Source organism: Sphaerodactylus townsendi, linkage group LG02 (assembly GCF_021028975.2).
Source record: "Sphaerodactylus townsendi isolate TG3544 linkage group LG02, MPM_Stown_v2.3, whole genome shotgun sequence".
Classification (NCBI taxonomy): Eukaryota; Metazoa; Chordata; class Lepidosauria; order Squamata; family Sphaerodactylidae; genus Sphaerodactylus; species Sphaerodactylus townsendi.
The window spans coordinates 119,358,956-119,385,791 of NC_059426.1; the positions used below are offsets into that span (position 1 = coordinate 119,358,956).

The following is a 26,836-nucleotide window of genomic DNA, read 5'->3' on the forward strand; positions in this document are numbered from 1 at the left end:
CATGTTTATCAGTCAACTGTGGCCCCAAGATAGTGACTAGCCAAAGGTTGTTCAGCTTTAATGTGTGAGCAGATATTTGGGCCCAAGTCTTCCTGGTTCTGCCCTGTGCTCATTTGGCCACATTGGCATCAGGATGTCCTGTAAAATTAGAAGGACCAGCTTTATGTATCTACAGCTGGCTGGTAAATTTCAAAAATAGCTTTGAGAGGACTGGGTTAGAATTAACTTCTGTTTTCAGTTATTCCCTTGAATAAGACCGTGCAGCAATTTGAGGTCGCTTGGAGAACGGGTACACAATTCAGCTGCCCATTGACTGACTATATTTCACCCTGCTGGAAATCCTTTTATGCAGTTTGGGGATCATGACTGCCCAGAGTTCCCAGGTCTAGGAGTCTGTTATATCTGAAGTTTACAACTCTGGTCTCTTCACATCTTCCGCTGTTCTCCAGATAGGTTTGCATATGAAAAATGGAATATTTATAGTAGTATCACCAGTATCATTTTTGATAAAACATTGGTGTGTTCTGTTGAAACTTCTTTGTTTCCGAGTCGTGGACCTAGTTGTGTCATTTCAGTCTCTGCAGAACAGTTCGTTTTTGTGCATGGGTTTAATTGGTACAATTTAAAGCTTTTTGGAAGCTTTGGTTGTAGTGACCGCTCATCCTCTGAATCCATCCTGCATGACCGTACTTTGTTTGTTGGATTAACGAGAGCATAGGCATGCAGCGTGTTTCTTTTGTTGCACCTTTAGTTTGCTTCTGCTTTTTGGTTGAAAATTAGACTTCATTAATTGTTCTCTCAAAGGCTTTACAACTTATAAGACTATGCATTTTTAGTGGTTCTGGGAAAGAGAATCTCAGTTGGTTCACAGCATTATGTGTTTCAATTGAACATATCCCTGCTGTTTTCTAGTTGTAGGGCCACAGAGAGGGGGAAACCAGGCATTCCAAGGAGCCTGACAAGACCCTGTTGGTACATGCCTATAAATTCAGTGGCTCCTGTGTTCAGGAGAAGTGTGGCCTTGTGCCAGCCTCAGTGTACTCTCAGTGGGACAATAAAGACAAAATGAGGGAGGAAAGAGCCATGTATGCTGCTCTGAAATCTTTGGAGAGAGAGTGGAGCAAAAGTGAAACCATTCAAAAGGAGGAGGTATATCAGCATGTCATTCACTTCTCTGCACAAAGAAGAAACACATGGGAGTGGGAGCTGAGTAGAGATGCCAGCCTCCAGGTGGAACCAGGGGATCCCCTGAAATTACACCTCATCTCCAGACTACAGAGATTTGTTTCCCTGGAAAAAAATGGATGCTTTGGAGGGTAGACTGAATGGCATTGTACCCCACTGATGTCCCTGTTCTCCCCAGGCTTCATCCCCAATTCTCGAAGAGATTCCCAGCCTGGATCTGGCAATCCTACCCCGCCCCCGCCTCCGTCTCCCATTGCTGGCTGGGCAGACCTGGCAACTCTAGAGCAAAGCAAAGCCCTGCCCTCTGCCCCCAGACTTGCCTTATTGCCCTTTGGTGCATTCAGCAGCCTTCTGATAGGAGAAAAATCCTTAAAGTAACAGAAAACATTGGGGGTCGGGGGCATACCCCCCATACCTTTGTTCTGTGTTTTGTTTCTAAAACTGGCCTTTTTAGATGTCTAAATAAATGGGTCCTTCCATCACATGCAGTTTGGTTCTGACTGTCTCATGATCCAGTGCTGCATGCAGCTGTTGAGTGATCGTCGAAGGCTTTCACTGCCGGAATCACTTGGGTGCTGTGTGGTTTCCGGGCTGTATGGCCGTGTTCTAGCAGCATTCTCTCCTGACGTTTCACCTGCATCTGTGGCTGGCATCCTCTGATCCTCTGAAGATGCCAGCCACAGATGCAGACGAAACGTCAGGAGAGAATGCTGCTAGAACACGGCCATACAGCCCGGAAACCACACAGCACCCAAACTATCCATTAAGTTTGTTAATCAGACTCTTGTGGCAGGGAAGGCATTCTTTTAAGTGTTCATTCATGACTTTAGGGTTATGCATTATTTTTCTGCCCATGGCTGTTTAAACATCTCCAATTGTGAATTGCTTCTTTTTGTATAAAAGCAGGAAACTGTGGCTGAAGAAAAACAGTTCTTGCCTTTCCATCTCTTGCATTCAACAGAACTGAAGGAAGTATAAAAACTTCAAGATGCTGAAAGCTGTCCAGCAGACAGCAGTTAAGACTGGATTGCTGAAGGTGGTTGGAATCTAGTGGGTGTGAAAGCTCCAGCTACAGGGTTTCAGCGGGGGTCACATCCAGCTTGCTCAAGTTCCCTCTGGTATTCCTTTTGGGGGAGAATTGGCAGGAGGGAGGGAAGGGCAGCGGAGCATGTTGAGAAACCTAAGGATGGTTCATTCTAAACATGCCTGACATGTTTGGAGTGGGCTGCTGGGATTCAGTGCTTTGTACAGCAGCTTCTGGTAACCACACCTGGGAATTCTCTTCCTTGTAAGGCAAACTTCTGAATCAGCAGCTTGTCATCTGGAAGACTTTCTTCTCTTTTCTCTCCTCCCTGCCCCCACAGCCCATGTTCGCAGTGACAGATGGGAGGTGGTTTGCATCTTTACTCATGAAACAATTTGAAATGTTTTTTTCAAAAACTGTTAATTTTGTGTTTGAACACAATATTTGAAGATACTTATTAAACTAGGAAATGGTGGGTTGTTGTGGCATCAGGAAGCTGTGTTTAGTTGTGCTTAAAGCTACCTCCCTTTCCCCTTACATTAGAACTTTTCATTTGTATTTGGTCTGACCTATATTTCCAGTGCTGGTGAAATCGGACGGTTTTTATCCCTGATTTTTGTAATCCTAATATTGACCTACAATAGTGGCTTCTTTGATCAGCCTTAATATTACCCTAAAGATCAACCAGAGGTTTATTTCACGAGGTCATGGATATTTCTCATTTGTTAGTGTTCTCTAAGCCAAATGTTTGTCCATAGCCATGCCTCATTTTGTTAAAAAATGTGCTATGCCACACAATTGCTTGCTGTATATTTCACCAACCACTGCTTAAGGGCATTTTGCATTCAGCATGTTTGACCAAAACAGATGTGACATTGGATGAGGCTCTTGGACTTCGTTTCTTTCTAAAAAGCAGATTCAGACTTCTAGATTCAAATTGGAAAGGGGTGTGTGTGTGAAACATTTCCTTACTTGCCATTGTGTAAATCTGAATTGGTTCTGCAGAGCTGCCATTTGCCTTATGGGGATAAACAATCAGATCCTGTTTAGGATTTGTAATAAAAGCTTGTGTTGGAAAAAGGTAGTCATGCTAGGAAAAGCTGAAGGCAGCAGATTCAGCATGAGATGGATTTACTCAGTCATGGAAACCACAGTTCTCAGTTTGTGAGATTTGAGCAAGGCTGTTAATAATAGGAGATTTCAGTTGTCATTAATCCATAGGGTTCCTATAAGTCAGATGCAGCTTATTGACATATTAAGCACACATGTTTACCTAGTGGCCAATTTGGCAGTGTGTGTGGGTATGGTCAATTTTTGCTTTCTCCCTTTTTTTTTTAACCTGCATGTTTGTATATAGATTACTTCTGTCCTTAATTTCTTCTTAAACTTATTTGATCTTTGAGAATACTGGAATTAAATTAGCTGCTAGAAATGGGTTGAACTTCTTGGACCTGGTACAGCTGATGAAGTGTAACAGCCACCTTGCTTTACCACCATTACAGTCTTGCTTGCATTCATCTGGTTATAATTAAGCGAAAGGAACTCTGCTAGCAGTTCTTTGTCAAAAGCCACTGCAAAATGGGTGTGTGTCCACATGTGCAGACAGGGTTTTTTTTTTCCTGCCGTATCTTCTTGTGAGGGTGTCTGTATTGCAAATGCAGTCTGAAAGGTATGCCTGGTATTTAGCAGGCTGTTGAGGAGTGCTGATGAGGCTGGAGTCCCTGACCAGCTTGTCTTTCTGACTAGAGAATGCATTTATTAAATAACAATTTCTTATGCATGCCAAATCTCACTGCAAAGGAGTGAAAAGCAGCTGGGTTGTGGATCTGCTTTCTGCCTGTATGCGCACTGAATAATTGCTTATGTAGCTTTAGGAAAGCATAAAAACGAAAACTGCAAGGAGAGTAACTGGTGCATGTAAATGTGTGAGAAGCTGTATCATAGTTGTAACATCTTATGTTCAGCCTGTAAAGCAGGGGTTCCCAACCATTTTAAATCCAAATCTTTGAATCCATACCCCAAACTTTTGGAATCTTTTGGGATTCAGCTACAACCACAAACTGGCTTCTACAGAGGTTGGAATCAGGCACATGCACATGCCTGTACACATACATGTACACACAGAGGAAACCCAAGGGGAGAAGAGGGGTAATTTCTAAAAATACTCTCAGGAAGAGGACTGAGAGAGTAAAACGTGTTAGCAACTTCCTTTGAAAGAACAGGCACAGCCAATCAGGTCTCCAGTTGCTAACCAGATGCCCTGTTGGGCAGAAGCCTCATCCAGCCCCACTCATTTTCTAGAAACGCTTGGTTGGCACCAGTAGAGGTATCAGTTGGTACCATGTTTGGGACCCCTGCTGTGAAGGATGGTTCCCTACTGAGTACATTACTGACTACGACAAGGTTTTGTTTTCCTACTTTTTTTTTTCGCTGTCAAGTCTTAGCTGACATACGGCAACCCTGTAGGGTTTTCAAGGGGAGAGGTGTTCAAAGGTGATTTGCGTTGCCTGCCTTTGTGTAGGAACCCTGGTGTTCCTTGGTCGTCTCCCATCCAAATATCAATCAGGGCCAATCCTGCTTCCCTTTTGAGATCTGACAAGATTGGCCTTATCTGGGCTATACATTCAGGGCATTTCATAGTTGTATTTTTATTTCTGAGTCATTGCAAATTGCTTGTTGGATAAAACCCAGATTCAACCCAGTTGAATCAGATGTCATGTATCCTACTAGGAGTCAAGAACAGACAAAGTTTGATCTCACTTCCTCCCTCCTCCTTGTTCAGAATCCATCTGTGACAGGATACTGTGATCATGCTGAATGACCAAGCTAAAGAACGTTACAGCCTGAACTGCTTTCAGAGGGTTTTTTTTTTACTTCGTGAATATTTTGAACAGGACTGGCCCACTGCACAAGCAACCCAAGCAGTTACTTGGGCAGAAATGTTTTTACCAGCATCTCTGAAGCACAACACGGTTGTAGAGATGAACCCCCAGGGCCTTTGCAGCGTAAGGTAGAGTTTTGAGATGCCACTGTTGCCATCTGTGTTCCAGCATTCTCTGTGGCACTTGGGACACCTCCTCAGGCGCACCTCTCTGAATGCTCATTACTTTGAGCAGCAAAGTATTTTGGCCCATCCCTGATTCATGAAGGAAAAACTGATTTGGAATAAGAGATTCTACAGTGAATTTGTTTGTTTGTTTTTTGCAGCATAATAATATGGATTTTTATTCAAAGCAAGTTCCATTATTTTAGTTGAAACATATATGTAAGAAAAAAATTAAAATGAAGGAAAATTGTTAAAAAAATTAAAATGTTTTAAAATCTATATATATATATATATTTTAAAAAGTTACCGTCGTATGCATTTGTGTTATGATGGGAACCTTGTTGTGTTTTGTTGATTTTAAAACCAAAACTACTTTTTAATATTTCATCCCTGGGCCTCATATTTTCAAGCCTGATCAGTAGTGTATTTTGAACTCATAATCAAGATCATAGAATCTTCTGTCAGTGTTCTGTACTTAGGGGGCTTGCCTTGATGGTGGTTTCGTTGTAACTTACGAGGGGTATTTCCTTTTTGTCATTTCAGTACATCTTGTCTGGCTCTGATGATTTCAATTTATACATGTGGAGAATTCCTCCAGATCCAGAAGCAGGTGAGTTTTCATGTGGCATTTGCTAACACTAAGAGAAATTGTCTTCCAGAATATTATTGGTCTGAAGGACTAAATCTTGTGATGTGAACATGTTCTGAGTACTTATTTAACTGAAATCAAACATGGAGAGGCTACCAATATTCTTGGAGGAAAACAGTATGAGGGAAAAGACTTTCCATACACTACTTTCATAGTGCAGTTCTAAGCAGAAATGACTTCAGTAGGGTTTAAAAGGTAAAACCCTGTTTCTCCTCATATCAGTCCATTTCCTTCCCCCTGTGCTAGTAGCTGTAACTGAAGACTTTTTTAGCATGGAATAAACCAGTTTTGCTTTGGCACACAAACAGGGACACTTCAAATTTTGTGATTTTTTTTCCTTGTCTGCAATTCTGGATTCAAAACTACAATCAAATCCTTTATATAATAACCTATAGACCTCATGCAAGATTACAAACCTTGCAGATGTGGGAACTCTTAGCATGTGATTTTCTTCACATGTCACAAGGCTTTGAACTGTGCGGAATTAAGAGGTGTGCAAGTGTCATTGCCCTAGTTTAGAAAGAGAGCCACTGTTGTGCAATGGCTAGAATACCAGACTAGAAGCTGGGAGACCCAAGTTGGAAGCTTACTGGGTGACCTGGGACTAGCCTCACACTCTTGGCATTAACTTACCTCATAGGGTTGTTTGGAGGATAACATGGGGAAATAGTTACTACAAAAATGAATATGAGCCATTTGCACTTGGCACTAACAAAGAATAAAAAGGGGAAATCAAAACGAAGGAAGGAAGATTGTCGTGTTAACTAGGTTGGAGTTTTCAGTTTCCTTTATTGGTCCTTTCCCTTCATCAGTTGATTACCCTGGACAGGAGACTAGAGCAGTTCCTTGGCAGGTCAAATCTTATAATACGGCCACTTGGGTGTCATCATACAGAACTATAATATATTAAACCATCAAATCACCATAGATGCTTGTGTTCGTTGATATGATGTGGTGGTTTAAAGCAGCAGACTCTGATCTGAAGAACCAGGTTTGATCCCCCACTCCTCCACATGAAGCTAGCTGGGTGATCTTTGGCCAGTCACTGTTCTCTCAGATCACTCTCAGCCCCACCTACCTACCTTACAAGATACCTGTTGTGGGGAGAGGAAGGGAAGGCAATTGTAAGCTGCTTTGAGACGTCTTAAAGCTAGAGAAAAAGTGGGGTATAAAATAACTCTTCTTATACATTGATATGAAAAATAGAATAGAACATTTGTCCTGGTACACAGGAAGAGTCTCCCATAGCACAGACTCCACAGAAGATAGCTCTTGTTAGAAAAAGTAATGGCTCACTGGCAATGAAAATGGTCCTACACTGCTTGCCAGCATTACCCATTAGGCTGGCACGCGGGTAGGGAGACCTGTGAATAAGCACCCCCCCACCACCACCACCAGGGTAGAATGGTAACAAAACCTCAAGCGAAAACTCAAGTTGCTTGTGGATGGTAAAAGAATCCTGAAGGATCATTACTGCACTCAAATAATCTCAGTGCTCATTCTTAGGGGCTGTTCTTACCTACAAAGAACTTCACTGACTTGCATCTGTTCTGTTACTACTATACTCCATCAGAGACATGAAAGAACTGATGAGCAGTTTTGCTCTCTGCTTTTGTCGTTCCTTTTGAAGAGTTAGTTGACCAGACTTCTCTTTACTCATGTTTTTTCCCCCCTGGAATGTGTGTCCACTGAATAAAGATAAGAACGTTCAGAAAGGAACTTGGCACACCCTTGCACAATGGTCTGATGCATGTCGAAAGCTGGAAAATGTGGTTTTAGCTGGAAAGAATGTTGCACATGTCAGAGAGTTGCTGTTGACTGTTTGCAGTCATTAAGACCTTGTAGGAGCCCAGAATAGGGGCCTTTCACAAGACTTCTAAATGCTGTACTGCTGCCAGTTCCAATTTGTAGCCAGCAGAGCAGGAATCAATCTGCATGCAATAGATGGAGGTGGGTGGCCTTACCGGGAGATAAGTGGGAAACAGAGAGACAACCATTCTGCTATGCTTAACTCAGACAAGCTTTGTGAATACTCCAGCAGTGGCTAAGCACACAGTGGGCACGCACTTGCCTTCAGTGACAGTTTTATTTGTTGCCAATGAAGTGTCTCCCCCTCCCCCAGCCATTATTCACTGTTTTCAAACAAGCTCAGGCTAGGTGAATGTTCCAGCATTACAGTAGGGCAGCTGTAGAAAGCATAGCTGATGAGGAAGGCAAGTATAAAGTGGGGACCCACAAGAAACTTGCAGGAGCAGCTATCCCATTCCCCTTTGTTTGCTTCCTCCTCTCTCCCCCTACTTTTCTCAGTCTCTGACTCCTTCTCCTCTGGTTACCACTTTTCTTACCCCCCTCTATCCTCCATGCCTATAATTTTGTCTCTCTCCCTGCCCCCCCACAGCACCAGTAATGGCAGCGCCTCTCTCAGGATCACAATGGATCCCTTTGGGTTTCCTGCCCCAAACTGGAAAATTCCTGGAGATTTGGGTTTGGAGTTTTGGGAGAGTGAGAAAGCAGCTTCAACAGGATATGTTGCCATAGACTCCACCCTTCAAAGTGGCCATTTTCTCCCGGTGGACTGATCCCTATCATGTGGAGACCAGTTCTGGTTCTGGGTGATCTCAAGCCTTCACCTGAAGGTTGGCAACCTTCATTTCCCTGGAAAAAATGACTGCTTTGGATGATGATGTCTGCATCATTCCCTTCCCCAAATCCCGTCCCCCATTCCTCAAATCTCCAGAAATCTCCCAACCTGGAGTTAACAGCCCTGTCTGCTTCCCACCCAGCAACGAATCTATTTGCCCCTTTATCTGAAGCGTTCTGTCCCTTCCCCACCTCACCCAGGCTTCCACCCTAGAAAACTCTAGTCCTTCTCCACAGTGGGAACCAAAGCAGCTTACATTAGTCTCCTTTCCTCCTTTTAATCTGTACAGCAACCCTATGAGTTGGACCAGGCTGAAAGTATGACTGGGCCAAAAATCACTGTGAGCTTCCAAAGCATTCAAACCTGCATCTTCTAGGCCCAATTCTGAAGCTCTAATTGTTACTCTACACTTGCTTTCATAAGGTGGCTACTGTTGAACAAGCAACCAGGCCTTGTTGAGTCATGCAAGTCAGGTGGTTGCTGCCATACCAGGGTTGCCAATCTCCAGGTGGGACCAGGAGATACTGAGAACATAAGAAAGAGCCTGCTGGATCAGACCAAAGTCCATCTAGTCCAGCACTCTGCTACTTGCAGTGGCCCACCAGATGCCTTTGGGAGCTCTGTTCTGGAATTACAACTGACCTTCAGACAACAGAGATCTGTCAACCTGAAGAAACTGGCTGCTCTAGAAGATAGACTCCATGGTATTATATACCACTGAGGACTCTCCTTCCCCAAATACTTCTCTTCTCAGACTCTAATAGAAAATCTTCTAGAAAATCCCCAGGAATTTCCCAGCCTGGAGCTGGCAAACCTAGTCAATCCTCTCTCAAAGGCCAAAATAGGCCTGGAAAGGACCCTGTTCCCTTCCTTGCCGTTTAGTGACAGAAGCATGACTTGCAATGCTGTGGTTGCCTAGCAAGAGCTACTGAGGGAATCATTGCTTAAAGTTATAGGTGCTGCTTTTATTATTTTTGACTTTTTGAAACTCCTCAATGTATTCTTTAAAAGATTTTGGATGTTTCTGCAAACCTGGGGCCCTTTTTGCCTTTGTAGAAAGATCTGTGTTGCCTGCTCATAGCTCCATTCACCAGCTTTAACTATCTAAAGCAGGGGTAGGGAACCTGCGGCTCTCCAGATGTTCAGGAACTACAATTCCCATCAGCCTGGGGGGGTGGGGGGGGGGGGGGGTGGGGGGGGGGGGGGGTGGGGGGGGGGGGGGGTGGGGGGGGGGGGGGGTGGGGGGGGGGGGGGGTGGGGGGGGGGGGGGGTGGGGGGGGGGGGGGGTGGGGGGGGGGGGGGGTGGGGGGGGGGGGGGGTGGGGGGGGGGGGGGGTGGGGGGGGGGGGGGGTGGGGGGGGGGGGGGGTGGGGGGGGGGGGGGGTGGGGGGGGGGGGGGGTGGGGGGGGGGGGGGGTGGGGGGGGGGGGGGGTGGGGGGGGGGGGGGGTGGGGGGGGGGGGGGGTGGGGGGGGGGGGGGGGGGGGGGGGGGGGGGGTGGGGGGGGGGGGGGGTGGGGGGGGGGGGGGGTGGGGGGGGGGGGGGGTGGGGGGGGGGGGGGGTGGGGGGGACGGGCTGTATGGCCGTGTTCTAGCAGCATTCTCTCCTGACGTTTCGTCTGCATCTGTGGCTGGCATCTTCAGAGGATCAGAGGATGCCAGCCACAGATGCAGGTGAAACGTCAGGAGAGAATGCTGCTAGAACACGGCCATACAGCCCGGAAACCACACAGCACCCAAGTGATTCCGGCCGTGAAAGCCTTCGACAATACATTAATGGATAGTAGTTGTTGTTTACTAACACTTTCCCAAACCATTTTGAGGGAAGTCTGCATGCACAGCTCTGGTCTTTACATTTTGCTCAGCTTTGTCTTCTTCACAAGCTGGTATTTTTCTGCAAATCTAGAGACTCTCCAAGTATTTAGCAATCTCTGTATTGTCTGTGTGTGGCTTCATTTTGGTATGCTACTGTTTGACAAAAAGAGCCCCCACCTGTACTATATTAAAGCTACAAGTCTGTGATGAAACACAGAGGGGCATTGCTAGACCCATGTTAATAAATAAATGTTGGGAAACTCCTGAAAATTGGGGAGTCGAGACTGGGGAGGACAAGGACCTCAGTGGGGTACAATGTCACAGAGTTTACCATGTAAAGAAAACATTTTCTCCAGAAAAACTGGAATCTGTAGTCCAGAGAATCTCCAGGTCACACCTGCAGGCTGGCATTCCTAAGAGGGAGGGAGAGACACAACTGGGAGATTCCTCAGAAAACACCCCAAACTATTGTGCTATGGAGCTAGAGGCACAGTTTCTGGTTCACTTTGCTTTATACCTCAGCAGCTTAGCACCATAGTGCTATTACCCTAACTGCTAAGGAACCATCTCACCAAGCATAAACCCAAGTTGCTAAAACAGGCACAGTTCATTTTAAAGTTCAGAAGTGCAAACTTCACAACATGAAATACTCCCACCCTAATTTTCATTCTTTTATTGTGAGATACCATTAGGTGCTCAGTGTAGTTTTTAAAAGCTCTGGGTGGTGCTGGGCTATTATACTCAGACAAAGCATTTTCCTCCAACACTACAGTAATCCACTTACTAAAATTTTTTTAAACTTCAAAGTGATCAAAATGCTTAAAAGTTTGTTGCAAACTTGACAGGAGAGAATTATCATTGGAAGAAAATCGGGGTTGGAGGACACAAACTTCCCCAGTCCTAGCTCTGAAAGCATAGCATCAGTTGTTCAGGGTATTAGCACGTCAATTTCTCTTCTTCCTTTACTAACTGAAGCTTTAGTATTCTTTGCAAGCAAAGGAAGGTTTTTCTCTGATCTCACTACACATGCTGCTTTGAAAAGGAATAAAATCTAAAAATCCATCATGTAATAATGGCAGAGAATTCAAAACGTTGTTTTAGCCAGAAAAGTACAGTATTTCTGAGGGAAGGAGAATGAATATTTGGATCTGCTGAAACTCAAATGGACCTTTTCACCATTTTTTTCAAGCTACCTCCTTTAAAGTAATTTAACAACGTTTTTGTACACAAGAAAAAAACGCAGCTACTTTATGAAAAAAAAGGGGCTGTAGATCACAATTAGACCATCCTATCAAGCATTCAGATTAATTCTTTCATGCAATGCCTCCAGTTACTATTCAGGCCAAATCTAAACATGGGAGCAGCATAATATCTCACCAAAGTATCACAAAGTCTCAGGTAAGTGCTTGAATTCCTGAGGATGCTTTTTAGGCAAATTTAACATGAAGGCTATAGTGTTTTTCTTTACTTCTGCCACTCTTTACAATGTGTCCTAGTTGGGGAGGTCAGAATTTTGCCTACCTTCTCTCTCCCCATAGAAAAGTAAGCCTTTGTTTCTTTCTGTTTATAATTTTTTGCCCTAGTAGTAACTTGGAAATCTGTTGTGTCCAGAGGTGTAGCAAGGGGAAAAGTGCCCAGTGCACTGGTGCATTCTCTGTCTGTCCCACCACGCCCCGGAACACCCTCGCCACACCCCCACAGGGGCATGCACCCAGTGCATTGCGTGCGCCCCCTCCCCTTGGAGCTATGCCTCTGGTTGTGTCCCCAGGACCATCCAATACATTGAAAAGAATATAGAAGGTATTGCAAACTGAAGGAATCTACAAATGTAAACTTGGGGGACTTCTCCATCATTCCATGGAAAAACTTCTTCTCCTGCTGCCCTGTTAGCTTTTGCTTACAGTAAACATCCAGTCCTGTGAAGAGCTCTGGAAAGCTATATTTTTGGTGGTCCTAATGAAAGGTAGAACAACTAAGACACTGTGGCCCCCTAGCTGGTAGGGACAGTTAAAGATCTGGGACAGTCCAAAGGGCTTTCAAGGTAGAGATGTTCCACCAAGCTTATGGTTGAGGACAGCAATAGTTACATAGGGACTATTGCTGTCCCTATGGCTTGAATCCTGCACCTGACTCTTGTTTTCTTTTGCCCAGTCTCCTCACTAGCCTCTTCAATTGCCATCCAGTTCATCTATGGTTTAATTTAGACCTCAAAACATTGTTTAGATTTTAATTGTATGACACCTTCAGTATGGGGTGGAAGTGTTTTTGAGGTACCATATTTCTTCTGTTTCTTGGTTGTTTTAAACATAAGTTTTATTGGGAACCTTACTGGAATCTTTAAATTGTGCTATGTTGTGCCAATTGTTCAATTTTATAATATATCCCAAACCCCACATGTGGGAGAGGGCAGGGTATAAGGACCATTAATTAATTAAATAAGTAAAAGCTCCAAAACATCAATAATGTAATAATGGCCCAAGACAGCTCTGTGCAATCTTCTTTACACCACGACTCTTAGAATATCTATCAGCTGTGGCAGGTAATGTACTAAGGATGATGCAGTGTTTCCAGATGTTTAGCATTTGTGGGAGTGAGCCAGAATATTCAGCAGCTGTGTTGATTACAGAGACTGGAGACCCAGCTATACAGGTTTAATCTTACTTCAATTCTGTACTCGTTTGCTGAAGACATTTCACAACAGGATATAATACCGAATTCCTGTCGCATGTTTTTCACATTTCACCATATATGCCATCAGTTTTGTAAGAAATGCTTATATTGTATTGACAACATATATATTTAAACATTAGAACATATACATGACTTACATTTTCCATATTCAGTCTTTGTTATAAATGTAGCTCTTTACTGTAGTGTATATATTGTACTGCTCTTTAGTATTTGTTTTTTTCTGATTACAGACCATATCAAATTAATTGTGTCAACATCTGAGTGTTTTTCCTATTTAAATGTCTAGTAATAGTCATTGCTGCCCCCCACTGGTCACACAAAGTAACTTTGGTAGTATTAGTATAGCCACCAAGCTGCTGAAGGGAAAAGGTTAGGAAATTTTTTTAAAGGCCCTAGATGTAAAATTAGAACAAATAATCAAGGGTGCAAAAGTTACTAGAAAACACTGCCCTCTAAGCTTCAACTTATGGCTCCTTCTCTGTTCCTCAGTACAATCATTAGGGTGTTGAGACTAAGGTTCAAATATATACTCTGCTGCAGGAGTTTTCCAGGTGACCTTTAGCCACTCTCTCAGCCTAGCTTACTTCACAAGATAGCTGTAATAATAAAATGGAGGAAAGGAGAACCATGTGGTCATTCTGAGTTCCTTGCATGAAGGGTAGGACGAAAATTTACTAAACAAATATAAATAAGTTTTGGACTGCTTTTTACATGTGAACCATATGTGGACCCATAAAGATTACAAATGTGGGAGGTTGTGGATTAATAATCCAAACTGTGAGCACTGCACAAACAGTGACTAGCAGTCAGAAGCATAATAGTTTACTCAATCACTTGCGTGAACAGAGTCTACAAGTGGGTCTATTAAACAACTAATGCCCCAGTCTCCACAAATATATGTCACAGCACACAATCATTTAACAGTTCACATCAATAAAAGCTTCTCTAAGCTTAATAGAAAACCCACAATGAGCTGCCAGTATCCAGTGGAATCTAGCTTCAATAACTCAAAGGCTCATATGCAAGTGGTATTTTCAATGAATATACAATTTGTCCAAAGACAGGAACTTTAAGAATTCATTTTGGACTGTGTTACTCTCTGTGCTTGCAAAGCAGCAGGAGATAGCAGCACAGAGAGTAACACAGTCCAAACTGAACTGTAAGAACATCTAGGTTTGGACAAATTGTATGTACATTGAAAATATCATGTGCCTCCGAGCCTTTGAAGATTTATCAAAGCCAGATAGTACTGGATACTGGCAGCTCATTGTTTTCTATTGAGCTTAGAGAAGCTTTCACTGATGTGAACTGCTGAATGATTGTATGCTTAGGCATATGTTTGTGGAGACTGCGGCATTCGTTGTCTAATAGATCCACTTGTAGACTCTGTTCACACTAGTGACTGAGTAAACTATTTAGCAATTCAGTCCTTCTAACTGCTAGCCATTGTTTGTGCAGTGCTCAGTTTTGAACCACATATGCACAGCTTGTCCCCAACTGCCTTTGTCAATGAGGCACAGGCACCATTAGGGAGAACATGCCAGTCAAACTAATGACAGTTGCTGACATGATATGTGTCTGAAGTAATTAACTTTTATTGCGCTCATCTTCCATTAGAATTGTGTTGAAGCTGTTCAAGATCCAGATATCAGATACCTGACTGGCCTCTTCCGCCAGCATATGCTCCTGTGCAGCATCTTTACTCCATCCAGCTGGGCATTTCTGCTATGGCTTTCACTGTGAGAGTGGGTTCTGCTGTTACCCAAACCCAGGCTTTTTCAGTTACTACTCTTCCACCATGAAATAACCTCACAGAGGAGGTGTCTGGGCACGAGTCCCAATGCGGCACCCGGACTTCTGACGGGGCTGCGGCTGCGCCCACTCCCAAAGAGGAGACAACGAGCAGCATCGCCGATCCGCCACCTCACTGCCCCGAAGGGATGCTGCCACCCCGCCACGGCGACTCACTGACCCAGGAATCGGACGGCATGTCGATCTACCGACCCGTCGAACCTTCAACCTGTCAATCAACCGACCCGCCGGCACGAGCACGCAGTGCCGTGGGGGTGAAGGGGCGGGGCTCTGAGCCTGGTCGGGCTCGCCCAGCCTCAGCTGAGAGTGTTAATGGAAATCAGAGGGGGCGACAGCTTGGACGAGGCAGAGAGATGAGAGGGGAAAAGGGATATAAGGGGGTGGGAAAGGAAGCTCTGGGGCGTTGGCTGAGGGAAGAGTGTGGAAGAGAGAGCTGTGTGGAGGCAGGAAAAGAGGACTGTGTAGCCCAGGAGGACAGGGAGAGGGAGAGTCCTGTAGGCCAGCTGTGCTGGGGAACAAGCTGGGGGACTTCTGTGGGGTAGACGGTAGAACAGGGACGGTAGAACAGGGAAGGGAGAGTGGTGGGAAGCCCAGTAGGTGGACCAACCCTCGCTCAGTGAGGTAACAGAGTGAGGGGAAAGGTGCAGGAAGGGTGTCAGAGTATGCCCAAAGCTGAGGCACCCTGTGGGAGAGACTATTTAAGACATCGGCTGGGGAGGGCAACCCCCAGGTAAAGGGAAGAGGGACAGCACACTCGCCCCAGGGGGATGGGCGGTCAGGGGAGCCGCCACAGGAGGCAAACCAGGTGTCCATCCAGATGTTGGATGGAGCAAGTTCTAAGTACATATATACATTCTTGCTAGTGCCAAAGTTACATGAGACTTCAAACTGCACAGAACTATTGGAAGACCAACTGGAAATGAAGGAAGCCATTTCTTAGATACATGCAGAAGAAGGCACTTGACTTACTCAAATACAGTGTCAAATTTGGGCTTTGGCCACAGCTATTTGTAGAGTCCATGAACTGACAAGCAGGAGCCACACTCTCTCAGAATGCAGAACTCCTCTAAAGGAATTTTTTCAAGGAGTGTTAACCATGAACAGCTCCATGACTGCTACATTCCTGAAGCTCTTCTATACAAGCCTGATGTCAATAAAGGAGACAGAGTGGTGATGTAATGTCTGAGGTCATGCCACAGAGTTCTCAAAGCAAACTTTAACTCTTGCCTGATAGATGCAACAAAGACTACCTTTGTTACCAAAGACCTAGACAAAAATCTATATCTTTGGCAAAATAAAAACTGGCCAGGAAAGTAGCAGGATAGGTACAAAATCAAAAATATCTGCCCATTAAAAGAAATTCTAATCCCTTCAGAATAGTTAAGAATGTTATGTTTGGGCACTGTCTTCTCTAGTTACTTTTTCAACAGTTAAAATAAGAAAATATTATTGAGAACACATTTAATCCATTTTCCACCAGTTTTTACAAATTCTACCTCTCTTATTTATTTCAACTCCTTCCCCTTTGTGCAACTTTGCTGAGATTTACAAGTTTCCAACAGCTGCTGTCATTTGCAAGACCACTCTCCAGAGGCATAGGGCCCATGGAGACATCTGAGGAGAAATGTCCTGGACGGAACCCTGTCAAGTAATGTGGGGAAAATCCCCCCCCCCCTTCTTGTCTGGCTGGGCCTGGCTGGCAGATCCTGTGGGGCGTCCATCCCCTGGCTGGGCTGGGAGAGCCCTGCCTATTAAGGTGGCTTCACTGTCAGACTCAGCATTGTCAGAACTTTGTTAATATAAATAGAACTCAACTTGGTATTTATGTCTCCGCAATCAGCAAACCTTTTAAGTTATGGTGAGTCTCAATTTTGTTCTATACAGTTTCCCAGCATCCTCAAGGCATCTATGCATATTTTGTAATTTGCCACTCCCTTCATCCCTCTCTTTCCTTCCCAAAAGATATTTCCTCCAAACTGTCCCCCAACATCCTCAGAGCCTGTATGCAAATGAGCCTTCTTCTCATTCGCCCGTCATCTGCTCCCAGGGAAGCATGATTAACAGGCAAGGAAGGGCTGAGAAAGCAAGGAACAAGTGCCACTGAGCACGTGCAGAGTAAATTTCCACATGGCTGGTGTTTGTTTCTGCATTTTTGAGGGCTGGGAAATAGCAAAGTCTCTGGCACACTAGAGCAATGGTGAGTTCTGTTTTTTTATTTTCATTTCTTCAGTAACTGTTGAGCAGAGTTCCCACTAAAATACGCATGCTCAAGTTGAAACAGTTGGGGTTGCCGTGATTATTTGACCAGTCTGATATATTTTGATTTAGTTCATATTTGTCTGGTCTTCTAAAGTGGGCACACGGGGTGTGTGTGTGTGGCATGGCTGGGGGGGGGGGGCAAAATGTGGGATTATGATTCTTGTGTTCAGACATGTGACTAATGGCTGGAGTTGTGATGTGCTGGTGATTTTGGGATGACTTAGTGCAAAAATCATGAGGATCCATGCTTTTCAAGCAGGTTTTTGTGCCGCTGCGGCACCACAGAGTGTGGGATGTGTGATTGTTTTGTTGTTGCCTGTAGACACGTTCTATAGTTTCATGGTGGTTTCATTTTATTTCAGCGTAAAAATTATATGAATTCATGTCATCTGAATCCAGCTTTTACTGAGATTTGTGAGTTGGAGCATGTTCTACAATGTGATGGTGACTTTGAGATGACCTGGTGCAAAAAACTTTTGTTTGGTCATGGAGGGGGGAGGGCGGCCACCCATATGGGGGTGGGGGTGGCAGAAAATTCAGATTTGGCCACAAGCTCCATTTGCCCTAGCTACGCCTCTGCAACCTCACTTATTTCCTTAATCTGTGGCCTTTTCTTTGCAGTCTGCTTGTTCAGACAGTCTGCCACAAAGGATATTTTGAAGAATACGGTGCCTTGTACCTCATATTAGGTCACAACATGATTTTGAGTCACTGTCTACTAGCAGACAACTAATATTTTAAACCAGTGATGGTGAACCTTTTCGAGACCGAGTGCCCAAATTGCAATCCAAAACCCACTTATTTATCGCAAAGTACCAACACGGCAATTTAACCTGAATATTGAGGTTTTAGTTTAGAAAAAACAGTTGGCTCCAAGGTGCGTGTTACTCAAGAGTAAGCTTGGTGAAGCAACCGTGCAATGCTTCAAATGGGTGAATCACAACCCTAGGAGGGTTTACTCAGAAGCAAGCCCCATTGCCAGCAACCGAGCTTACTCCCAAGTAAAGGATCGTGCCCAGGCCAGCCTAGATGTGTGTGTGTGTGTGGGGTGTGTGTGTGATTTTCCTCCCCCCCCCACATGACGAACTCTGTGTACGTATGCCCACAGAAAGGGCTCTGAGTGCCACCTCTGACACACGTGCCATAGGTTTGCCACCGCTGTTTTAAACAAAGAAAACAGATGTATCTGCAGGACAACCCTCCCACAATACCCTACTTCAACAGTTGTGCTCGTCTATGCAAAGTCTTCTTAAGGTACCACCCTGGAAATGGTGAAGAGCAACAGTACCCTGTACTCATTTTCACCTGTCATTCCGCCAAACGGAGTGGCCTATCTGAAGAGGAAGGCCCCCAGGATTCTAGAGTTTCAGGGAATGTGTACAACAGAATTGTTCAGGAGGACAATTTTATGAAGCAAATGCGGTAAAACAACTGTTCACAACATTTTTTACATTAAGAATAAGGTTATCGTTCTCTAAAAATTTTGGCAGTTTTATCTCTCTCCCCTCTCTTCCCCCAGTCGCTTCTATATTTTATTGGATATACGATCCCGTTTTTTATTTTATTCTTCTCCAATGGTATTTTTTACTTATATGCATTATATTCATTTTTATTGCACTGATTTTATCTTGCATCTCAGTGTGAAAGGTGGATAAAATTTATTTAAAATTTTCATATGCTACCTTTCCATCCAATTAGGAGGTAAACAATTTAAAATACATTTTTGAAATTGTGTATTCTTTGTGTACAGGGTTTGCTGTGCAGTGTGGTCTGTCTCAGCAATTAAATATAGTCACATTCACATGCTAAGCACTTTTGTTTGCCATGTGCTGATGCTCCTAAAGGGCTGTTTTCAAAGCCATCTTCATAAGTGGGCTTGACTTGTGGAAATTCAGTATTTAGATGAGATGTCAGTTTTCACTCTGAATATTCCCAATTATATTTTAACTGCATAAGCAGCAGTGATCTTACTGTGTAACTAACAGTAAAGTCTGCTGTAGGGTAAGGAATACAGTGGGCCTAGATAGGGTGTGGGGTGAGGGCAGGTAGGGGACTGGGATTTCCCAGCTTATTTTTGTGGGGTGGGAGAGGGCGGGCAGAGGCTGGTGACAGGCTCAGCAGGGGGCTATGTGCTGCTGCCCCACCAGTCTGCTTTGTCTTTGAGAGAGGCCGGGGGGATGGTTGCTGGGGGGAAAGTGGGGAGGGCTTGTTCAGTAGTTACTTTTAGGGGGAGGTAGAGAGGGCTTATTTAGGACCAGCATGGTTGCTGGGGTGGGGGGCAGACGGGGGCATGTTCTACAAGGGTCAAGGTGGTTGCTGGGGATGGGAGGAGAGGCGGGGAGGGCTTGTTTGACCCACAGATAAGCTGATCCGCAGCCCGGGATGGCTAATTGGGGGTGGGGGCAAGAGGGCTTGCCCAGCCCCGGAGCAGCGGCACCAAGGCAGCACTGCTGTGGGGCAGGGATGGAATGTCCCCCATCAATGGGGGCGCAGGACTTTGTAAGTCCTGCTCCCTTATTGGTGGAGGGCTCGTTGTTGGACATTCCATCCCTTAGCGTTTTATTATTGGTAAGATAATTTTACTATGAATGCTGATTTGTGGATATTTTACATCAAAAAGTAGGTTTAACATACTTTAATAATAAAATTTATCAGGAACTGGCTGAATTTCCTTTTACCGGTTTAACAAACATAGTATTTTGCCTCTAACAATAGCATAGCTATGTAGGTTAAATCAGTATGGTGTGGTGGGAAAACCCTTTAAAAGCCATTTGGGCCAATCATAGTCTCTCGGCTTAATTGATCTGAAGAGGTTTGTGAGTTCTGTTAGTCATATATTTTAATGCCAGGGCTTAAACCCACATTTACAAACAGCCTTAAACACCCATTTATTTGATGACTAAAGGACTTTACCTGATCACGATCCCCTGCAAAACAGCAGCTTTTCATGGTGCATGAATTAAAGTAACCCTGGTTGTCAAACTGGAAGACAGGCAGACGGGAATGGATGTCATACAGGACTGGAGGCAACCGACGTCTGAGGGCAAGCAGTTGTGTTCCATTGCTGTTGAACCGTACACTCATGGCACTTTGAAGTGACAGATTCCCACCATACCGCAGCAGAGAACTAGGAAACAGCAAACCAAGAAATTAGCCACCATAATTCATTAATGCAGGAGTATTGCACTGTGTCACAGCAGGACTGCAAGCAAGTTCTAGGGAAAAAAGATGGACACATTATTCCATGATCCAAAATGCTCAGTCAACGTTAGTCAGATTCATCAATTTCAAGGGTGGCTAGGTGGATAAATTAATTTCTTACATCAAGAACCCCTCCCCCCCCCCCCAAAAAAAATATGTGTACTTTCAGACTAGCTTATATTAGATTTAGCAAACTCCAAACAAGTGACTGGGTTTGCTGCAAAGGCCCTGATCCAGTTGAACTGCTTAACTGAAATTATCAAGGGCTGATCACAACTAGCCTATTCTGTGGATTTCAACAGGATTTCAATATGATTGCTGTCACTGAAACCAGAGGGACTTGGTCTTGGGTAAATGTCAACAGGATTAGACTGTCACATGCCTATGGCAAACAAGTTCAGGGTGACAAAGCTTTCATAGATGCTTTATGCTGCTGTTTAAAAAGAAAAATTTAAAAAGTATAAAGCACTTCAGCATTTATTGCAGGAGACACTTAGAACTGCCAGCTGCTTGATGGACCACTCTGGTTATCCCAGGGGTAGGGAACCTGCGGCTCTCCAGATGTTCAGGAACTACAATTCCCATCAGCCTCTATCAGCATGGCCAATTGGCCATGCTGGTAGGGGCTGATGGGAATTGTAGTTCCTGAACATCTGGAGAGCCGCAGGTTCCCTACCCCTGGGTTATCCTATGTACTGCTCTGTTATGAAGTCAAAAGATTTTCTCTTGTAAAATATGGCTCATGGAGCACTTAGATATACGAAAGAGCCATCTGGGAAGAAGAGTTGGATTTTTATCTCCCCTTTCTCTCCTGCAAGGAGACTCAAAGGGGCTTACAAACTCTTTTCCCTTCCTCTACCCCTAAATGTGCACTTAACACCCGGTGTGAGGAGATAGGTGGGGCTTGAGAAAAGCTCCAAAGCTTGAACTGTGCAGGGTTCCTTTGAGCCTCCAAGGGCTGGCCTCACCCAGCTGGGCATGCTGGCAAGCTGGAGTTCTGGCAAGCTTTCTGAATCTAGGGGTTCTGGCTGTAAGATAAGCATCCCTGGCTGGAGCCTCTCAAGTGGCAGAGTGGGGAATCAATTAGAGTGTACCTGCTCTTAACCCAAAGGCATAACTAGTCAAACTGGAGCCCTGGGCAAAACCTGAGTTAGATGCCCCCCCCCCGGTGCGTGCCCGGTGCAACGCGCACGCTCATGGCCCCCTTGTAGCTACACCCAGTGGAGTATCTAGGAAAACTGGAGTTTGCCCCCCCCCCCCCACATGGGCAGCCGCCCTCCTCCACCGTGACCAAGCAATGATTTTTTACATCAGGTCGTTTCAAAGTCACCATCACATTATAGAACATGCCCCAATTCACAAATCTGAACACAGCAATAGGCCACAGCAGAAATAATTTTTTTGAAAACATTTTCAAAATGCTTTCAAAATGGTTTATTACTGCTATGAAAACATTTTATGGTATTGTATCCAGTTCCCCCAATCAGGGGAAACAGCATCACTTTCAATGTTGTTTAAACTGGGAACCCCAGATTCTCCCTTTAAGGTGGATTTAAAAGGAGAATCTGGGCTCCCTAGTTTAAACAAGTGATACTGGAATCCACCCCCAAACAGCATCATTTTCAATGGTGTTTAAACTAGGGAGCCCAGAATCTCCTTTTAAATCCACCTTAAATGGAGAATCTGGGGTTCCCAGTTTAAACAACATTGAAAGTGATGCTATTTTGGGGTTGATTCTCCCCCACCCTGAAACAGCATCACTTTCAAGGTTTAAACTGGGGACCTCAGATTCTCCCTTTAAATCCATGCCAAAGGGGGGGATTTAAAAGGAAAATCTGGGGAAATTTGGGGAGTGCCTGCTGTCAGGGGTGCAATTGTTAAGTTAGAAGCACCAAACTTTCAGGGTATTTTTGGGAGACTCTCCTAATGATACCACCCATGTTTGGTGAAGTTTGGTTCAGGGTATTCAAAGTCGTGGACCCTCACAGGTGTAGCCCCCATCTTCTACTAGCTCCGATTGGAAACAATGGGGGATGGGGCACCCCCTTTGGGAGTCCATAGCTTTGGACCCCCTGGACCGAACTTCACAAAACCTGGGTGGTATCAGTAAGAGACTCTCCTGAAGATACCTCCCAGGTTTGGTGAATTTTGGTTCAGGAGGTCCAAAGTTATCGACCCTCAAATGCATAGCCCCAATCTCCTATTAGCTCCCATTGGAAACAATGTCGGATGGGGCACCCCCTTTGGGAGTCCATAACTTTGGACTCCCTGAACCAAACCTCACCAAACCTGGATGATAGCATCAGGGGAGTCTCCCGAAACATCACTGAAAGTGTGGTGCTACTAGCCAAAAAACTGCACCCCCTGCAGGCCAAAAATGGAAAAACTCTTAAAATACCAAAAAAACCCAAACCCTGCATTTTTGGCACCCACCACAAGGGGGCACCCACCACTTTGCCCAATGGGCATTCAACTAGATTTGACAGAGGCATCACCATCTGCTAATTGCCAAGCCATAAAAACTTCAGCTGCCAATGCTTGCAGATGAAATTGTTAGAAGCACTAGAGCAGCCAAGCGAATTCTTCTCTGCTCAGCTGGCAACCTCACTATTCCCCTTTTCTCATATTGCAATATCAGGGGCATTTGCTTAAAAATCCAAGTAATATCCATCAGAACCTGCATTAGTGTTACACAGATTGATTAATGGGCAAGCCCTCTGCACAGACAACGTCTGTCACTTTCACAGAATGCCAATCACACTATTATGCCAACAGCCATAAAGCAGGTTTTAACAACTGCACATTCCTATTTATTTATATGACCTAAACAACTGAATTTATAGATTACTAGGTACCTTCCTAGCAATACAGATCTATATAACAATACAGCTCTATATAATCATTATTGAAGACAGCCTGAATGTCTATTTAGAAAATGTATATGCTATCTCTTCAGACATACGCTCTGGCCAGTTTACAGATATCGTAATAAAGCAAGCCATTAAAAAGCAAACCACAGCCATTAAAACCTAGAAGGGATGTAAACCTAGGACTAAAATCATGTATGTAAGATGAACACCAGGTCAGAACAAAGGACCAGCGGAACATCTCTGTTTTACAAGCCCTGTGCAGCTGGTTAAGATTGTGCAGGGCTCTGGTATCAGCTGGCAGAGAGTTCCATCATGCTGGAACCAGGGCAGAAATAGACAATCAAAGCAAATTACACTTTGATGAGAAGTAGGAATTGTAGTTTTTGTATGTTGCTGAATCAGTTCAATTAAATTAATACTAATAGGGATTAGAATTAGAGAAATTAAATTAATATGTTAATATTCTACTAGTTAATGCTTACAGGCACTGCAGAATTTTATAAGGAATTATAGCATTTATCAGTAAGTACATTGACAGAGAACAATTCTATAGGCTTCATTAAATACCTTAGTGGTCTCCCATCCAAATACTGACCAGGACTGACCCTGCTTGGCTTCTAAAATTTGATGAGCTGAGGCTGGCCTGGGGCTGTCCACGACTTAGATGAAAAGTATTGGACACAGTGTAATATTTTTATCACCATCTAGTGGCACAGGAGTCTCATAACAGTTTGGTTTAAATCACTCAGAGCAGGGGCTTTGACTCCTGATGCTTGACAGGATTCAACTCTTATCAGCTGCCTCTGTCAAGAGACTGGGAATAATCCTGGACAACTCCTTTTCTTTGGAGGTCCAGGTCAGCGATACTGCCAGAACAGCATTTTACCGTAACCAGGCCAGGCAATTGATGTGCTACTGTCCTGCCCTGATCTAGCCACAGTGATCCTTGCAACGGTCACCTCTAGGCTGGACTACTGTAACTCACTTTAAGAAGGGCTACCCTTGAAGTTACTCCAGAAATTACACCTAGTCCAGAAGGCAGTGGTGCAGATCCTTATGGGGACCTCCTAGAGAGCAAACAGACAAGCCGTGCTCTGCCACGTGCACTGTCTCCAGACTGTTCAAGGTTCTGGTATTGACCTCTAAATGGTCTGGGAGCATCACATCTGCAGAACTGCCTCTCCCAACATACACCCTAAAGAGTGTTGCACTCAACTGGAACCAACCTGCTGGGGATCCCTGGCCCAAAAAGTATCTGGCTGTCCTGGACCAGAGCCGGGATTCTTGGACTGGCGGAACTCCCTGGCCTGATAGAACTCTCTGTCAAATGCAGTTCAGACCCTGTGGAACTTCATTCAATTCTGCAGCGCCTGTAAGATGGAGATGTCCCACCAGACCCATGGTTGAGGACTGGGATGGTTGTACATCAATTGGCTTCCCCTGCTGGACCCCTCTAAGGTTGGTGCCATCTGTTAAGATTAGGTTTTTAATTGTGACTGTGTTAAGTATGTTTTGATATTTAACAAAATTATTGTATAACTCTAGAATTGTTAGCCTCTCTGAGCCCGACTTCAGCTGCAAAAGAGCAGGATAGAATTTCAATAACATTTATAAATAAATATCAAGAGAAGGCTCACAATCATTTCCACAGCAAAATGACAGATCTTTGCCCAGCTTTTTAGGTAAATTTACAACAAATCCAAAATGACTACCTCAATAAAATAAAAACTCGCCCTAAACATTGTTTTTGAGACAGCAAGCCTTATGAAATTGCAGGTGTTACCAAAATGCTTTTGTGGAAATGTTCTATTTGATTTTATATAATGCACAAATCTCATACACTAGCAAGTGAAAGTATTGCAGGACATTAAATGCTGAACATTGCTACAAGCGTTGATTAGTCATTTCTCTCCACTGCTTCATTAATAGAATACATGTGTAAACAAGACTATGATCCCCTACCTTTGAGGCTTTCGAATATCCCAGAGTCCTACACCTTCTTTAGAGTTGGCAGTGGCTAGTAATCTTGGCTCTACTGGATTGAACATCACACTATGAAAGGCTGATGGATAATTTGCCAAACAGAAGGGATCTGTTGAAAAATGCAGATTAGATAAGAAAGCAACGCAGTTTCTATTGTGCAATATTTGGACCTCTAGCTTTACTTTTCTTAAGAGAGATATGAAGTAGCAAACACTATTAGTATGAAGCAGGGCTGGTGCCACTCAGGGTCAGGAAAAGCCTCCCCCACTATGAAAGCAGCAAGTGAGAAAGGATGGCATGGATGGCACTTCTACATCACTTGCTGGTGATAGCCCCTTCCTACTCCCTTTGCTGACCTGATAAAAGTTTTGCTCCTTCCCCACAACCACTGAGAGCTTACAGCTGAGTCGTTTTTAAACAAGCCCTGTTAGAGGGTTAAAAAGGTGGTGGTAGGGAAATGCTGGCATGGAGGTCAACCTTTTGAAGATGGCACAATACTCTGCCTTATGCAAGATTTCACACCAAAGCTTTGACAGCAGCCAATGAGCCATTACCCTTTAAAGCTGTTTCCACACAGGTTATTTGCTCCGGGCTTACTGATGCTGGGAAACTGATTTTTTCCAGTTTCCCCACAACATCATGGTGTATTAGTTCACCTCCTGGAGCTTCTGTGGCTTTTCTCAAATCCTTCTTAAACTTCTTTTCCTCCAAAGTTTTAAGAAAGTTCACAGCAAGGCCTGAATGGTGACTGGGTAGGTGGGAAAGTTTAGATTTTTCTTGTCCTGCCTGCATGGCAGATATTCCCAATGCCCTTGTCCCCTCAGCAATCATTTCTTCCAAACACACACACACACACACACACACAAATGTTTTAACTCAACAACTGAATATCATTACAACAATATAGCAATGTGTGTACAAGGTCTTCTGAACTCTCAGGTTTCATTTTAAAAAGTGGTTAGCTCCTATTGTGAAGATATAAAAGGAAAGGCATATCTCTCAAAGGCCCTTTCTGCACGGGCTATTTACGGCGCCCTGGGAACGGCAAAAATGCCGTCCCCAGGGAGCCGTTCGCACAGGCGGTGCTGCGAAAACGCAGCAGCGCCGACCTGGCTCCCCTCCCCCTCCCCCAGGGCGGTGTCAGGCGTAACGGGCAATCAGCTGAACATCGCTAAAGTTTTCCCTTCCCTCTCCCACTCACATCGTTGCCTTCGTCGCCCTGCTGGCCTCCTAAGACCCTCCCTCACTGTCCTCTGATCCCTGGAGGTCGGAGGGCAGCGCAAGGGTCTTGTGGAGGCCAGCAGCGGTAAGGATCGTAAGGCGACAGGCGTGTGAGTGGGAGAGAGGATGGGGAAGAGGCGGCTCGCGCAGTGGAGCCGCCTCTCCTGCCAAGGCCTGCTCTCCTCTGCGGGGCCGCTTGCACGCCTCCCTCATGTATCGGTCGGCCCCCACCCCTCTACCGACAGAATTCCTGCCGGTGCAGGGGCGCCCTTTGGCCCGTGCGGAAAGGGCCCAATAAAGAAGTTAGAAGTTCATTTACCTTCTATTTTAAATGAAAGCTGAGAATTCAGAAAACCTGATGGATTGACGGTTATAATATTATAGTGATGTAGCAATATTAAACTACTGTTTTTAAAAAACTGAAAAATCCTTGTGGCATGGGA

General features: G+C 44.6%; 1 protein-coding gene across 1 annotated transcript in view; it reads right to left on the reverse strand.

Moving 5' to 3' along the window:
• Nucleotides 1–26,836, reverse strand: part of DCAF5 (DDB1 and CUL4 associated factor 5) — a 56,237-nt gene that overhangs the window by 14,154 nt on the left and 15,247 nt on the right. The window contains exons 5-6 of the mRNA XM_048484596.1: nucleotides 25,152–25,281; nucleotides 20,032–20,245 (exon numbers count right to left, since the gene is read on the reverse strand). Coding sequence (XP_048340553.1) covers nucleotides 20,032–20,245; nucleotides 25,152–25,281 — 344 coding nt within the window. The remainder of the gene's footprint in view (nucleotides 1–20,031; nucleotides 20,246–25,151; nucleotides 25,282–26,836) is intronic.